Genomic DNA, 17,682 nt, shown 5'->3' on the forward strand with positions numbered 1-17,682 from the left:
GATTTGGACACTTACCTTGATGTAAGAGCTCAGTGCTGGGAATCTTGAGTGGAGGAAGGTGTCCTGTGCTAGCATAGAGTAGGAAGCTTTCGCTCCAGTGAGGAATGGCAGAAATGAGACATGGCCATCTTTAGCATTTCCCATTGACCAGTCTAAGCAGTTTCTGGTTCTGCCTATTAATGCCCTCCACATGTATTCCATGGGGGATGGTTTTGATTTTTTTGTTATTGTTTTTTTGATTGATGTGGATTCCATTCTAAGGCACTTAAATCATCCTGTGCATTATTTAGGGGGTCTGAACATGAGGCTCAGATGATTAAAGTTCTTCAGTTATTCCATGGATCTGGGTCATGTTGTTCTTGTTTTGTGATTTTGTTTTTCTCCATGTATGGAAGCGTGAAATCATATCACCTTTTAGTAGAAATATTACTGTAATTGAAAATTTATTTTAAGTTTCTAATGTCACTGAGTAGGTACAATTTATGAAAGCCAAAGTCGTCCTCTGCTACATTAAAAAGAATAAACAACCCCCCCGACATAGCTTAATTAAAAACACCCTAAGCACTCTCACTAAATTTAAGAGCACCTATGCAGAGAATACAGAGAAACACCTGTGTTTTGCATATTCTCTAATATTGATTTAGACACCAGTGTCAATAGGCAGGAACTTTCTTCAAAAGCTACAGCCCCACCTTCACCATAATGTTCTGAAGGCCAATAATGAAAGCCAACACATCATACAGGATTCCATTCATTAACAGTAATTCCTTAAGATTTAATACTAACGCATTAATCACATTAATGATAAGCCATTAATATGTGGAACCTGAAGATAAAAATGTAGAATCAGGGATATGCTCTGTAGTAACATTGTTACAGTTTCACGGTAATATTGAATAACAAAATTAGTCTGTATAATGACTAGAGGATTAACCATATCAGCAGAGCATATGAAGTGAACACTACGGTTGGTTTAGGATAGCAGAAAACGATGGCCTAGAATATTAATATTCCTACACAGAGACTGGTTTACACTGGGGGCCTAACTTGGAAAGGTGACTCCAGATGGTTGCTTCTTGAAATCAGGCCCGAAGTATTTAAGGACCAGAGTCATGAATATTTTTATTTAAATAGAGTGATACACTTACTTATGTTGTGGCAGAAAGATCATTATATACTGATCTTGGTATCTTTATATCAGAGGGCAGTAGTACCACCACTTTGAACACTTCCAGTTAATTATCACCAGAACATTTTGATATTGACAGTGTATTTTGCAATATGAACAAAATGGGGAAAAAAAAAACAAACACAGAGGTTAGGGGGAAAAAAGGCCAAAAAAACCCTGGGAGCACTGACTTCAACAGGTTCAACAACTATTCAAGCCACATTTAATAACTTTATGAAACTAGTATCAAAGTAAAGAATATATAGTCAAAATACAGAAATAAAGTTAAGTGAGAGAAAACAGCCTGATGAGATCAAACAGAAGTTAAACAGAACAGATTAAATATAAAAAAAGTTAGCTGAAAGGTCGCTTTGCTATGTGTAGCAATATTTCAGCAACTCATTTCCTCAATAGCCAGCTTAAAAGGAAGAGCTAATCTGGAAAAAAAAAAAAAAAAAAAGATATGCATCACTTTAAAATCCTGCTGTATGTGTTACTGTGATTGCTTGTAGAACCAGTGTCACCCCAATTTGCAACCGATGTTAATTTCTGATTTCATAAACAGTGGATTTTTTCTGTAAGAATACAAAAGTTGAGAATGAAGTGTCTGCATTCAGCTTTCCATTACACGTACATTTATCTTCCTATTGGCTATTCTTTTATTTGTGAACTGCAAATGATTAGGATTTGCTTACATTTCAAAACCTTTTGTTTGTCATGGATACGTCACTTCTAAAAGTGTTTGATGTAGCATTCGCTAATTACAGAATTACAAAAGGTAGAATAAGGCTTTCCCCACTCAAAAATTTGCATTTTTGGTAAAGGTAACAATATATCAGCTTCACTAACACCCTAACAATAGGCATACATTTCATTTTATATCAATGTCCTTCTGAGGGGAAAAAAAAAAGAATAAAAGATGTGTGCAATTGGTTTTGCTTAGTATAAAATTTTCAAATCAGAATTAATTTTGCTTCGATAAACACTATGAATTACATATAAACATATGTGGAAAACAATGTGCCAGGCTTTACAAAAAAGTTTGATTAGCAGATGACGATTCTGTAGTGCTACTGTGCACTATACTGTAAGCCTAGAGATTAAAAAAAACAAAAAACAAAACTTGCTTTGATGCAGGTTTGGCATCAAGTGTACTTTATGGTCTTCAATTCAGTATGCTCGTTCTATCATTGAGCTATTTAAAGCACCAGATTTTTCCACATCAGATAGCATGTAGTTGGTGCATACATTTCAGACAACAGAACTAGGATTTCTTTAATTTGAGAAGGGATCAGTAATCTATTGTAAAAATGTCCAAAGTGTGCAATAATAAGGCAGATTTCTTATTACACCACCTCTTAAGATACTCATTGTTTGATGAAACAAACAAGGTGCTTTAAAACAGCAGAGTAACAGGATACAAACAAGTGCCAGAATGAAGGAAGAATGCTAAAATGGGAACAGCCATTTCTTCCACAATGAGAAATAAAGAACTTTTGTATCTGGTATTTGAAAGGTTTTTAACAGCTGATATTCAATATCAGCTGATTCCTGAAGTATTGGCAAGATACCAGGTTTCCGGTACTGGCCATTTGTAATGTTATTTAAATATTCACATCATGCAATAAGCAGTTTCACACACTGCAATGTAATGGAAAATACTTCCTAAACTGAATCAGAACTGAGACCCAAAGCAGAACCAGTAAATAAATATCTCGCATATATGTCAAACTATATTCTTCAAACAAAACCTTACATCTTATCAAAGAAGTCAGAAAGTACTAACAAAAATTATATGCTTTCTACTATAATACTGTTAAATTTCCATGGCTGAGAATGTCCCGTTAATTTTTTCTGCCTTTTTAAATTAGGTGACAAAGTAGAAATTCAAGCACAGAAATAAAATGCATATATATGAGAGCACTGGCTCAGCGAGATATCAAATATACAGCATCCTAGTGTCAAAAGTACAGGCAGAAATGTCCAAGATTTCTTGGTGAAAAAAGGGGCATTTGAGGAGTAAAAATTCTACTTAACAATCACTCACATTTTAACAGTGCATTAATTATAACAAAAGCTGGATGATAAGTGAGCAACAGAGTCATAATGTTCAGTGTTCATAGCAGAATTTTATCCTCTGCTCATTTAAACGAGGTTGGAAACATATACTCATGTATGTGAAACTTTATGTAGCTATGTTTTTTCAATTTTTCAGGATTCTTGCAAGAGGCAAAGTTGTGACATTGAATTGAGTTAGATGATAGTACAAGGTGGTTTTGATAGAAGCCTTCCTCCCAGTCCCGTGCCTCTGGTTTGTCAAAGGTGATTAGTCCTACAATCTTGTTTGATCTATTCTTTTGCCTCTAGGAAAAGGGTTTCTTGAGGATACAGTTTTACCTCCAGTAATGATTTATTTGGATCCAGCTGGGTCACCTGTAAACAGAAGAACAAAAAGATATGTAGACTTTATTTGAACTGTGTATTTTCAGAACATAGATTTGCACCGTGGAGACATTTTCAGTACCTCACATCAGTGATACTTGAAGTTTGGAGTGTGAATTCTCAGTACACAGATGAAGAACTAGATATTTTATTTTTTTTCTGTATTTTGCATATTGTATTTTAAATAGATTCCATCACATTAATTCCAAGAAGGGCTGTTTTTCTCCCATAAACTAAAGTGTGAATATATCTATTTTGTCAAAGTTAAGATCATTTGGAAAGAAATAGTGGAACACATGAGCTAAGATGAAAAAAACAAACTAGTCCCAGAAGTATCCTAAAATTTCCATCAAACTGACAGTGCAAGTAGCAGAGTCAATCCAACATGCTCTCCCCACTGAAAGGGGAAATCTAATTCTCTCTTTGTTTACCCTCTCCCTTGCTCCAAGCCATGTGGTAGCTCCTAACTTTCCCCCACTTTGATGCTTATCAGCCATCTAAACGAGCCTAGGATGGCAGAAAGCTGCATACTTTCATTTGTTGGGTTATTTTTCTGTCACACTAATGAGTAGAACTGGCACACAGAGATGTCCAGTGAGAAATCCTGTGCAAGGTAAGTGGCAAGAGCACTAAGCGGTAAGAAGTAAGTGGGGCCCTCCCTCTTTCTTTGGGAGTGGGGTGCTAAATCAGCTCATCTTGTGGAATTGCATCTTAACTACTGAAGCGCATGTATTATGTATATATACATATTATATGTATTATGCATGTATATATCAGCTCTCTCTATATATACACATACATGTGTAATTTTGTACGATATGAATATTTACTGGAATCCTGACTTCTCATCAGATTTGTAAAGGTGTTTAGGCAGTCGCCTATGCAGGTGGGCATACAGCAGAATTCCAGTGAGAGCTAAACACAGCACAATTTGGAAAGTACTGCTACATGCACTATCTGCACCGTTACTGCCAAAATTCTTCAGCATTTGGATCTTAGCCCCAAACCCTGCAAGCTGCTCAGCATCCGCAGCTATTATTGGCTTTCACTTAAGGCATACGAGCAATCCCCAGTTTATAGTCAGCAAGGAACTTTTGAGTTGATTCTATTTAGAAGCTAGACTGCTGCCTATAGGATAAGTATCTACTATCAAAATAAAATTTACCAGTAAATATTACCTAATATAATTATATAGACAAAATAATGAAGATGAGTCTTACTGTCCTTCAGCTACTGCAAAGCTTCATTTACATATACATATCTGAAAATTATTTGTTTCCATCTCACCACTTTCTGAAATATTTCACTCCCATTTTTATTTTGCTTGGTAACTTTGATTTAATTTCTTTTGCTATGTGAACACATTAGTTATTGGAAGTTTGCTTGTGAATAATACATTATTAGTCTTATGCTATAGATATAAATGCAAATCCATATGATAAACCTTTTATTAGAGTTAAATTTGCTTCACCTGTGACGGCATCATGCCCCTGCTTTTTAAAAATAATTTTTGAAAAAAAATTAATGCGTCGTGTGAAGTACACCAAGTTATACAACAAATGCCAAATATTTTTTTCTTAAAAGCATAATTTACCAATCCTCTTATCAGTTTTAAATAACAAAAACAGCACTGCTCCCCTTTCTCTTCCCAACTAAATCATGCAAACTTAAAAAAAAATTATCTAGCCATAATTAATTGCATTTCCATTGTTTTATTGGATAATTACAGGTAATTCATTATTTAAACAAATATGAAGAGCTTATCACTTCCTAAGTCCATTGAAATCAATAAAATTCACCTCTCTGAATGCAACAAATTTTTTTTTTTTAAACAAATAACAGATGTGTCATTTTGATTCCTGAAGTAGGGATATATTTTCTTATGCTTCATATACCACGGTGAGTTATTGCTAAATGGCTGAAGAGAAAAATAATTTGTAAAATCACCAGACTCAATTTTAGATTCCTATTATCTACACTCCAATTATGCATTCCTGCACAGATGCTGCTTAAATTATTGAAAGGTTATTATCTTAGAAAGCAAACCTGTTATGTAAAAAACAGCCAAAGTAGTGCATTTAAGTTTGTGATTACAGAAGTATGCTAATTAAGTATCTTGTTGCATTTTTTAATGTTTTAGTATTCTGCTACAGTCCATTGCACTTAGGCACAGAAAGGGAGGTAAATAGGCATCTCTGCAATTCACAGCACATGAGTTACTGTGCACCTGAGAGATGCAATTTTCCTTCTCTGCTCAGTTAAAGCCAGTATCTAATTAGACCCCTCTATTTTCAAATCCTTCAACCTCTTTTTGCAAGCAAATGTATGAAAGAACAAGTCTTTTCTCCATTTGACAAAAAAAGATTTGAAAAGCAAGCCTAGGGAATGAACGCTACCTTCCAGACTGTAACCATATGGAAACCTATTATTCACTTGGGTGCAATTCACGATATATATCCTGGTCTAAACTCTAAGGTTTGCAGACTTCAAGTACCTCAAATAATAACAATGAACGATGTCCTTTTCTCAGCGTCTTTATACTTAGAAGGTCAGTTAAAAGCAGTGCTGAGTACCTGCAGCAAAAGGACTGTGCAGCTTTTCACCATAATTTCAGTGTGCTGCTTAATTCACTGAGGGACAGCAGAGTTTGCAAATGTTTACACCATTACCCAATTAACTAACAATATGGCTCCTACATCTGTCAACAAACAAAGCTGTTGTTGCTTTGTTTTAGCTCCTTGGCATTTTCTGTTCATATGGGTCGCCATTGTACTTAATTATCACACCATAACCCTTCTGCAGCTTCTACTTTGTTATTTGTGGTTTGTAAATATGTTGTGTACTACGAAGAATAGAAGCCTTATTAGCGAACACACCTCCTACTAAAGAAATGGTTTCTCTTGTAAATATATGAAATATAAGACCTAAGATGCTTTGTAACTTGCAGTATTTTTAAACAGAATTAAAAACCAAAGAATTATACGTAGTAGAGATCAAAGGATCCCGCAAGAGCTGTAACCAACAAAGGTGTGTTCAATATACCATTTTAATGATTCTTATTTACTTGAATAAATTTATGTAGCTTATTTCACAATGCAGTTGCAAAGAATTAAAATATCTTTATATTTTAAATTTTTGTATCTTGTTTCATTAACATTAGGATAAATTTTGAAGACCACTTTAGTGCTGACAGTGCCTTTCTCTAATGTGACTGCATGGTGCTCTTTTCTAAAAGAGCCCTGCACATTACATAAGCTAAATTATCCCCAATTAAGCATACTTTTATTATTTAAAGATTTCTTGTATATTATTGGCAATTATGCAGCAAATTATTTATGCATGCATTTATATCTGATTTGATCCTGTTGACCTCTGTGAGATTATTTAGGTACCCATGTCGTTAAATCCATGCTTACTTAGTTATGGTTGGAAAATTCACCAAATTAAGCATTCGGCATTTGTTAAAGGCCTAAACAAATGCTTAAAGCCTAGTGTCTCTCTGTATTTTCAAGTTTAAAATATCTGGCTCTCTACCAGTCACATGCACACATTCTCAGAGTCCACTCACATGTCACATGGTGATGGCAGCAGATCAGGTGAATGTATTTTTAAAATATATTTTGTGGTTTTGCTAAGGTAAGTGTTTTATATTGTAATGAAATGTAAAATAAAACTCCTTAAAAAGAGGATCTGTAAGCTATTCCAAATACACATAGTGAAGGAGCTGACAGACAGAAGGACACAGTGTTCAGATGCTAAGAGAATCTCTCTTAAATGACAATAATACTGCTAATATTTGACTCTCAGAATTCTGTAGACTAACTGCAAGTGCATTTAGGATTATCCCAAAACCAAAGCAGACAACATCTTGGGATTTCTGGTGTTTGGACAAATAACTTTCAGTGCAAACATTAACAGTCTTCTCTCACCAGGGAAGACTCTTTCTAGCAACCTGACCAGAGAGGGAGCTAACTGGTAGCCTCATTTTCCTTATTCCCATCAGTGTTAGATTCTGCCTCTGGGCTGTGAAACGTTTCAGTTTCATTGAAATACATTTCAGTTGGTAAAACAGAATTTATTTTCCAGCTATGGAGACAGGTTAACCTCAAGCTTTGGTGCACGGGAGCTAAGACTTTTATCTGATGTTCATTTAAAGAGCTTCATTATATTACCCATGCTGGTTTGGTGCATAGGAAATGTATTATTTCAACAGGTACTGTTTAAATTAATTCTATGGTAATTAATTCAACTTAGCACTAGCCAGTTGGTTTAAAGTACTTTTGTAGCACTTTGTTGTTTGAATTACTTAAGGCTGAGCAAAAACAAAGGATAGTAGCATTAACTTTTACATTTCTCGTGTAAGAATGTAGTAGCTACTTACACTTCATTCTGAATAACTGAGGTAAACTCTTAATGACCAATTAAGATGAAAATTAATACCAGTTGAAACTACATTTTAATTCAATTTTGTAGCAAAATCTTTTTCCTTCTAAAATAATTTTTATATCATTTCTATCCTCACACTTGATGACCAGTCTGTGCTATTACACATTCACATACTGAACAGCTGTACTTTTACCATTCAAAGGTGTGGCTCCTTACCCTCCCTCTGCAGGGAAAAGATAAAGACAAAAAATGGCTTAATGCCCAGGAAGGTCATTTAAAAATAAAGAATCAAATACACAATTATTATGACACTTATACAAGCAGTAAATATCACACCCTTCACCTTTCTCTACACCCTAGGACAAGGATCTGATTCTTGAGTAGCACAGCCTCTATACCACTTACACACGCATGAATACATTTAATGAATCTAACAGACAAAAGGTTCTTTTACTCTCTTTCCTAATCCCCCTGAAGTATAAATGCAATGGAAATTACTTAAAGGCACACCTGGTAAAGGACCAGATCTGTTTAAAAAACTAAATTTTCAGAATGACACACAAATACAGTGAATCCCTTCTACGTATTGAAATATCTATGAGTCATATGGATAATATGTTCAACTGCAGTAACACAAAAAAGTAGGTTTACTTTATAGAAATATATGCAATTAGATCTGGTTTAGTTGAATAAACTTGGAGATAATTTACATTTGAATTGAAGAAAGCCATCACAAATAAGGAAAAATATGTCATAGTAAAAGACTTCTAGTCTCACTCTCTACACAGAGCTTTAAGCCAGACATGTCAAACTCTTGAGCTTATTTATTTCTTTGAATTCAAGGTATTTTCTCAAAACAATCTTTTAGATGCAGCACGTTTCATTCAAAAATATATTTAATAAGCAAAATAATAGATATTGACACAACAGAAAACTGGTATTCCTTTACTCTAAGCATGTTCTCCAGTCTTTCCTACAAAAGTCATACAGCTATCTGAGATACCAGCACCAACCTTCATGTAGCGTAAGCTCTCAATGACTTGCTATATCAGCTAAGAATTTCCAGCATAGACTCTAATCAGTCAAGGCGTATAAACGTGATGTATTATTTCTTGTCTTTTTAGTCAGTAAATTAAGAAAAGATAGCAACTGTATTCTCTGTTTTGTAAAATATTAAGCATAATAACATGGCAGTATAAGTAATAAGGAGAAGCCCAAACCTAGTGTATCTATTTCTATAGTGAGGCCTGGGCAATTTGGTGCTTTTTTAAAATCCAACATTAGGGATTTGTGTTTCTACATAAAAATTTCAAATTCTAATTGGGAAAAAAACTTATGTTTGTGGAAAAATGGCTTACAAAAATGGTAAACAGTAATTATTCTTGTACCAGAAACAAATAAAATGCCAGATGTTAACTATCTTCAAAAAAATTCACATTTTTATACAAATCTCATGATTTTTTTCCAGAATTGATGCTCAATAGTATAGAAAATATATAAATATAGTTCCTCTACCTTCCAATAAAAGATGTTAGGAAATGCTGTCTACAGCAACTCTGCTTGTGGGTGTTGTTTTTAGAACCTGCACTTGTGGGTGTGCTTCTTTTTAGCCGCTGAGATCAGAAATCTTGTTTAGTTATCAGACTTGCCTTTTCGGCCCTCCCTAACTCCACAGATATTCTGCGCTTCTCCTACGAGACTGTAAAGTAGCTGGTCCTTATATCTAGATTTTGAGGTAAGGGACCCTTTTGAGGAGAAGAGGAAGGTTTCTGTATAGCTTTCTTCAGATTCTGTTTTCCTCCCCTTCTTTTTGATCTGAAATCTTTGATCAGTAATTTACTTAGTAATTTTTGTATGGTTTCTTGGCAAAAGAGGAATCTTATGGAATACCACTCTTCGGGTGGCTTTGGGCCTTTTCTGACAACAGACATGCAGGCAGAGGAGCTCCATCACCCACTCTTTCCTAATACTTACTTTCAGTTTTCTTCATCAGTAGAGAAAAGATTTAAATACTAGCAGATCAGAGCATTTGTATGCGAGGTGCCCTTTCTGCTGTGTTGAGGAGCAAGAAAGTCCATTACTTCTGGGCATTACTGCCAATAAGCTTATATCAAAGTATTTCTGAATTAACAATTATTCTTTTATTTAATTATTCAAAAATGTACTGGCTAACAAGAAGAAAGATCCTGGCCCTAGAAATACTATAGCTTTTACCATGGATATAGAGGAGGAGCTGGAAGGAAGCAACACAGCCACATCTTCTGGAAATTTGAGAACATATATACAGTACCTCAGAGGTACTGCAAGAACTGGTTTGCATGCATATGTCTATCCCGAAGAGGAATGGATATGAACACAGTCACTTGCAGGAGCATGATCCGTGATTGGATTCATTCACTCACAGGAAAATGACCCGTGATTGGATTTATGTGCACTTCATTATAACTGCATAGAAAAACAATCCAAAAGGATTTTTGTCACAAGTTCAAAGGGTTAAGATGTTCAGATACCACAATGATATCTACAGTATAACATTGTGATTGGTAGACAGGTAAATAGAATAAAAAGCATGCCTAAGACTGCTTTAGTCATTTAGTCTGATGTACTCACTTAGGCAATTACCAAAACAGCAGGAGATCATTACATTTTCTGGTTACCAGACACAGCATTCTTGGTATCATATTATTATGAAGGCTTCTTATTGGTATTTTATCATTACGTTTTCTTCTTACAAGGGGAAAAATGCACAAAATGGACATTAAGCATGAATTCTGGGGAAAAAAGTATGAAATATCCTATGGCCAGTTTACGTTGGATAATACCATATCCAACAACAAAGATCTGCAGCTAACTAAGGCATATTCCTATGACAAGTAATGTGCCACCCCTGAAATAAATATTTTATAAAATGGCGCACTGATGAGTAAAAGGACATTTTTTTTTTGGTCAGAGAGATGTGCTTGGGTGGAATATATTAATCACGTGGCTGGCATTAGTCACTTGGGTTAACTAACAAAGATGACTCAGCTGAAATATCACATAGTGCACTGAGTATTCAGTGTTCTGGTGAATGCTTACTGCAGGGAATCTTCAGTAAAATAGTTCATCTGTTTCCTGAAATGGTTTAAACTTTGTCTTCAAATGGAGTTGTCATAACACTTGATCAGAACACTATACTGACCTGTAGAATGAAATTCTATTACTTGTAAAAATAAGCTTCTATGAGGGGAGGAAAAAATTCCTTCCATCTCCCTTCAGTGACTTGATAACGAAGGGTTTTCATCTCTCTCTTTAGGTATTGTAGTTACTTATGGCAAGACACCAGGCCTGAAGAGTCTGGTAAGTCTTACTTTCTTGGAACAAAATATGAAAAAATTTTCTGTAATATTTATTTACAGAATTTTTGACTGCATATATGGAAATTATATTTCCACAAAAATGGACATTGCATGTCAAGAAGCAAAATCTACCCTCTGATAATTCTCAAAATGTCCTAGAAGTTCTGCCATTGACTTCAGTGGGGGCAGGAACATCACAGACTACTTTTACAGGTTCTTATTGAAAGAGTGTGATACTATTCTCTGTGAGCAACAAAACTGTTAAAAGGGCTAAAACCTAAGGGTTGCAAATGCTTCAGTGTTTTGGTTGCAACTCTACGTGGTCCAGTCCTCTTGAGTTCGAGATTAATCAAGCCAATTGTTCTACAGTTACAAGCCAACAGGAAGAACAATCAGGAATCATGCTCTTAAAAGAGGCATGGGAGTATGTTAGTCTGGTACGGCCAGTTTGCTTAGACAACTTCTCAGTGTCTTAAATAAACATAACTGCTTGAATAAATAAAATAACATAACCTGAAAAGAGAGGAAAGACAAGGGCAGGTAGTACTGACTTAATGACAGTTTCAGCTGACAAGAGGAGGGACTTCTACCTTTGTAGATGGCTGTGGCCTTCCATAAACTAGATCACAGATGATAAATATGTGCCACCATCAGATATGTTGCCCTGAATAATTCTAAATTATGTGGATTTAAAAAGATCAATACTATTTTATGTAGTAGGAAATAAAAGTATGAGTAATTAAAATTACTGTAAAGATTACATGGATCACATGTCAAATTTTCTCTGAATTTACAAAAACATTCTCAAAGTTTCTGAAAATATCAGAAAAATACTGTATGCTGCTGAAATCCTACTCTGTCATTGGACAGATATTCTTTATTTCCTTGACCTAACATGGAAAGCTACTTTTCAGATTTATTTGAATGACTCATTACTAGAAGTGCTATTGGGTATAACCATGATACTACATGAATCCTTTCTCATCGTAACATCTTTTTTCCATCTTTCTATCAAGATGATAATTAGGGAAAAGGATGCTAAAAGCTAAAGATGCTCCTAGACATATATCTCTTTCATGTACTATTTAATGAGTTTAAACACTATCTAATGAGTTTAAAACTGGATTATCTGAAGGAATTAGTTTGCACTGGGGGGAGGGCAGAATAACTCTTACAAAGAAGGGCTTCTAGAATTGACTGAGTTATACAAATTTGCCAAACTACCTGGCATAGCAATGTAGGGATCGTGACCATACCATTATCTTTAGGAGGATACAGTTACCTCTTCAGATGACTATGTGCTGAGCACTGCAGCTATAAGTTTATTATTCTGTGGTATTGTTTTCAGCACTGTGAGCAAAGAGGATTACCTCTGCCAGAGCACAGGAATGAATGATCACATTTGGTTTCAGAGGGATATCTTACTCTATACTCCCATGTAATACTAAGAATGATCTGGCCCTACATCTGCTGAAATCCTGATCACACCTAATTTAAATTGACATGCAATTTGAGTTAAATTTATTTTCTGCCCTTTCAAGGGAGACAGATTTTTGTTTCTGTTTATTTAAACTGCTGTTGGAATTGGTTAATTAAAAGGGTTTAAAAAATCTTAATACTCTAAACAGAGCAAACTGGTTCTGAATTATTAAGCAACATTTTAGATGCATTTAAATAACCTTAAGTGACTTAACTGCCACCTGATCCTAAGCTGTGGCTCAGAAAAATAAAATGTGAAATACTGTAGAAGTCTTGGTTTACTAAGGCTTCCAGATACAGTAAATAAAGAGCTTAAGTCTCTAGTATAGTGTCTGCAAAAGACATTCTCTCAAATACATAGCTTACACTCCACTTTAAGAAGAAATAAATGGAAGAAATTATAGGTTGTAGGTTTGATTTTTCAGAAGATATTGAGTTCAGAAAATACAAAGCTCTCTCAATGCTTTGTATGTTGGAAATACCGTCTTGCAAATGAGATGTACTTGTGAGAGCCTGCCAGGACCTCACTTTCTCACAGATACCATAAAACTCTCACAAGTACGCCATTAATCCCAGCAGCATGAGCCAAATCCCAAGTTGGGTAAATTTGTTCTGCGTATTCCTCCTATAGTTTCAACTGGATATGGTATACTTCAGTTTCTTCCTAAAACGTGTTCAAATGCCCAGCCCACAAGATGTTAAAGAGTTTTAGGAAGACTTCTGCAGATCTCCATTGAGGAAGCAAGGAATTTGTCATTCAGGAGGTCTGCAGGATACTGGGAGAAGGCAGATTGTCCTGCTGGCAGACTGAGAGGTCTACTGAAATTAGTGTCTGGGAAGGCTTTTAAGAGAAGAAAAAGTGAGGAAATACTGAATGAGCATGCTAATATACTTAGGGGAAGCTTTTTTTGTTATAATTAAAATGCGTTTTGAAGTCTAGAGTGATTCTTGGAAGAAAAGGAACTATAGTTCTAAAGCCAATACGTACATTTAAATAGTACGTGCATTTATTTCCATAAAGCATTTGCAGGTGCATTTAAGAAAATGCAGAGAACTTTATAGATAGCTTTTTAATGAGAAAGATGTGCTTGCCAAACATGTTTTCAAAGTCGGAGTTACAAGTTACCTACTGACACAGGTTCACTAGTGTGAAATACACTTGTCAGTATGGTATGTAGTTCTGGTTTGGTTATGGTACTGAGAAAGAAAGTGGTTAATATCTAATTTCAGTGCTAGCAGAAAGAACGCCATAGTCGGTGACAAAGACCCAATAACAAGCCACTGCATGTGCTTAAATGCTTTGGAATGTCACTGCTGCTTTAAAAACTACAAGTAGTGTCTAGAAAAGGTTAATCTGTGTATTTACTCATGTGTAGAAGTTTGTATTTACAGTAGGGTTATGATACCAACTTTAAGTTAGCTAAGGATATCTGTGCAAGCAATTGGAACATAGAACTAAGAACTAATGAATTTTTATTTACCAAAGAAGTAGAAATACTTCAAAAACATTGTATCAGGGCATCAGGACTGATGGCTTTGAAAAGCATGTTGTGAAAAGCACTTAAAAATGTCCTCATAAGTTTACCACAAGCAAAATGCTGATTTGATTAAATCTAAGCCCCTCATTTGATAAGTCTGAAACACTTGTAGGGCTATGTATGTTATTGTAATACAGGTTAGGATGGAAAATAAAATGATTAATTTAAGAAGACATGCTTTCATCTTACTGCAACAAACACTCCAGCAAAGTAATTCTCATCCTTTCAAAACATATTTTTCAAAAACGTTAAGTATATTTTTAAGTACAAAATGACATTTTAAAATGCTATTGTTATTTGGAGCACAAGCATTCCAAGGGTCCCTTCTTGTTTCACAGGTTTCAGTGGATGTTTCTGATACAAATCATAGAGCAGAAGAGGCTTGACAATTTGCAGTGTTTTTAAGAGGCTGTATTCCTATGAAAGCTAAAGTAATGAATATATACTTCTACCATCCTTCCAACTCATTCATCAATACTTTATTGTTATTATTATTACTATTATTATTCTGTCTGTAGAGTTGCACACTTGCAGCTTTTCATATCTATGGAACATGGCAGATATCATTTATAGTTTTCAGCACTTAGCAAGTCCCTGGGGATTATTTTTTGTTTGTTTTAGCTCTGGTGGTCACACTGGCAACCAGATTCATACATGGCCACTGGGTCAAGCAGCATGAATCATTTATGTGACTCCTCAGACATGGCATGATTAGGTCCGAATCATAGAAGAAAGATTGCAGGGTCTTGCCTCTGATGTGACAGACCAGCAGCTTTAAAATTCCTGTAAAATTTTTTCTTTGCCTCAACATTTTTTCCCCTGCAGTTTCACAAATGTACTGAAAATTCTATCTTATTCAAATGTAGTGGTCTGTTTTCCTCTCCCTTCTTTTTTTCATTTGTTCTCAGTCAAAGCATGTGATCAATTTGAGAGTTTACAGACAACTAAAATTAATAATGATGTCGATGATGTGATTATGCAGACAAACAGCCATTCTAAATAGCAAGGTTTTAAAGTGCAAAACAAATGTAAAGAATTACAGTAATATATTTATAGGTTTTTTACATTATATCTATGATAAGGCATAGATAGCTTATAGATAGGGATGACGACTTTCTGAATATTTCAAATACACAAAAAACACTGTTTAGATGGCAAAAGATTGTTTTTCTTGTGTTTCAAGTAAACTGAAAGATCAGTAGCACTGGAAACGTACAGATGACTCTTCTACTCCACTGAAAATGGTATTTCATGCCTATGGAGTAAAGTTAATTACCAATTAATGAGATTCCTTAAATGCTTCTTTACACTCTGGCTGATGAGGACTCTCAATATAAGACAAGGTGGAAGAAAAGTTACAAGCACTACAGTCCTCCTTCACATAGTCATGCCAAAAATCTTAAGAAATCATAGCTGCTCTCAAGGCCGTATGCTTGTTAAGGACATCATTTTCACTCTTTTGGAGTACTTGTGGCATGTAAGATAACTTACAGGTAAGATGTTAAAGCAACTGGTGTTACAAAACGGCACTGTAAACATGCCAATCACAGTCTGATTCCTAGCGAACTTCCTCCAGAGGCAATGATGAGAAAGCAAATGGAAAAGCAACCCAGTTACTGAGTTCCTTTGATGCAAACCGGACAATGTTGGCTTAACCAATCACCTGGGATTTCCCCAGCAAACAAAACCCCAGGTGATGCCGAGCTGCACCCACTCATTTGCAGTGCTGAAAGCGAAACGGCCCAAAAGCTGCTGAACCTCACCCATCGCGGGTTGGCTCAGTTTGTACGGCAAGCTCTGTAGTGCCTGTTACCTTCGCATTTTATGCAGGGCCTCACTTAACTGCTGCGCAATTGGACCCACTGACTTTTACCTTTGCATTAACATTGACTACACAAGAAATGAAAGTTAGATCGCAATCAAGTAGACAGCGCGCAGGCATATCTTCAAAGAAACCTAGTAACAGCACATAAATATCTGTTGAGAAACCAACAGAATCGAGTTTGCTTTTGTAAGCAGCGAGCAGGATTGATTTTGAAAATCAATCACAAGAGGTATCATTAGAATATTTAGGTAGGAGTTATACATGATTATTTATTAGTATGATGTGACAGGTGGACAAATAATTCATTAGAATGTACTAATTAGTTCATAACCTTTTACTGGTTGACACTGTGCCTTCCTGCTCGTAAAATTGCATCAAAAGGCAAAACCAGAAAGATCAGAAATACTAATCCCTAACGGACCCAAACAGCCCACTAATACAGATTCTGTTTCCTTCAAAGCAGGAACTGAGCAACGTTGGCTCAGAGACAGTGGCTATGGATAGTTTCACTGAATGTCATCCACAACTTGTTTGTTTCAGAAACTGAGGATCCTTTTTAAATGTCTCCGGGAACAGACCTCGCAACAGCATTTTGTATGCGACACATGACAGCGGCCGCAGGTTAGCACCTCACTTGCTTACAACCGCAGAGCTTGACAGCGCTCTGACACATTCCAGCCCATCTTTATCTTCCATGCTAAAACATTCTGGTCATCTAAACATATGCAACTAAGAAGAAGTAGTATTTATTTCTGAAAGGTACTTTTACTCACATCTCTCCTAGGAAAGGTACCCAGCAGCTTGTACTCCTCCCAAGGATATCCCTTGGAAGCTACAAAATCAAAGACAACCTGCAGCTTGCTGCTGGCCAGGAAACGTCGCTCAAAGAATTCTCCGCTGGGTGTCCGTATGCGCAGCTTGCTGACTGACTCGGTGCTCTCCTCCTTTGGTTCCGGAGGCAGAGATTGCTCAAGAGAGAGCCTGATAGCCTGAGGAAGGAAAAAACCATTCAGCTTTCCATGTTAACAACAGTGGAACAGAAGAAAAGGATAGAGGGCTTTTGTGTTTATTTTTTTCTAGAACTTCCAAGATGTGTCATAGCGCTCCGGAGCAATAGCTGTGCTTTATATCTCAATGACAAAATCATTTTTATTCATTCCTTAATAGCAGCCCACCAGACAACTAATTAAAATAAATCCTTCTGTATAACACATATTATTAGGTCTACAGTTAATGCACAATGGAGATAAGTAATTTAATCATTTGGCAGAAAGCCTTGGAAAAATTTGAATGAGAGAATAATTGTCAGGTGGCCAATTGCTTCCTTAAAAGGTATAAATTAAAGCCAGCAAAAGTATTTCTTCAAATGCACTTATTATCAAATTGCCCTCCTCTTACACAGAGTAATTGGCCATTTGCAGCAAAGAAAAGACCCTTAACGACAGTTCAGAGTAAAAACAAATATATTCAGGAGCTTTACTATCAGTAAACTAAAACACTGCTAGT

General features: G+C 35.7%; 1 protein-coding gene across 1 annotated transcript in view; it reads right to left on the minus strand.

The window, feature by feature from the left end:
• Positions 1-426: 426 nt before the first annotated feature.
• The window catches only part of FAF1 (Fas associated factor 1), a 179,767-nt gene continuing 162,511 nt past the window's right edge, over positions 427-17,682 (minus strand). The window contains exons 18-19 of the mRNA XM_067301226.1: positions 16,950-17,165; positions 427-3,601 (exon numbers count right to left, since the gene is read on the minus strand). Coding sequence (XP_067157327.1) covers positions 3,518-3,601; positions 16,950-17,165 — 300 coding nt within the window. The 3' untranslated portion in view covers positions 427-3,517. The remainder of the gene's footprint in view (positions 3,602-16,949; positions 17,166-17,682) is intronic.

Source organism: Apteryx mantelli, chromosome 8, assembly GCF_036417845.1.
Source record: "Apteryx mantelli isolate bAptMan1 chromosome 8, bAptMan1.hap1, whole genome shotgun sequence".
Lineage (NCBI taxonomy): Eukaryota > Metazoa > Chordata > Aves > Apterygiformes > Apterygidae > Apteryx > Apteryx mantelli.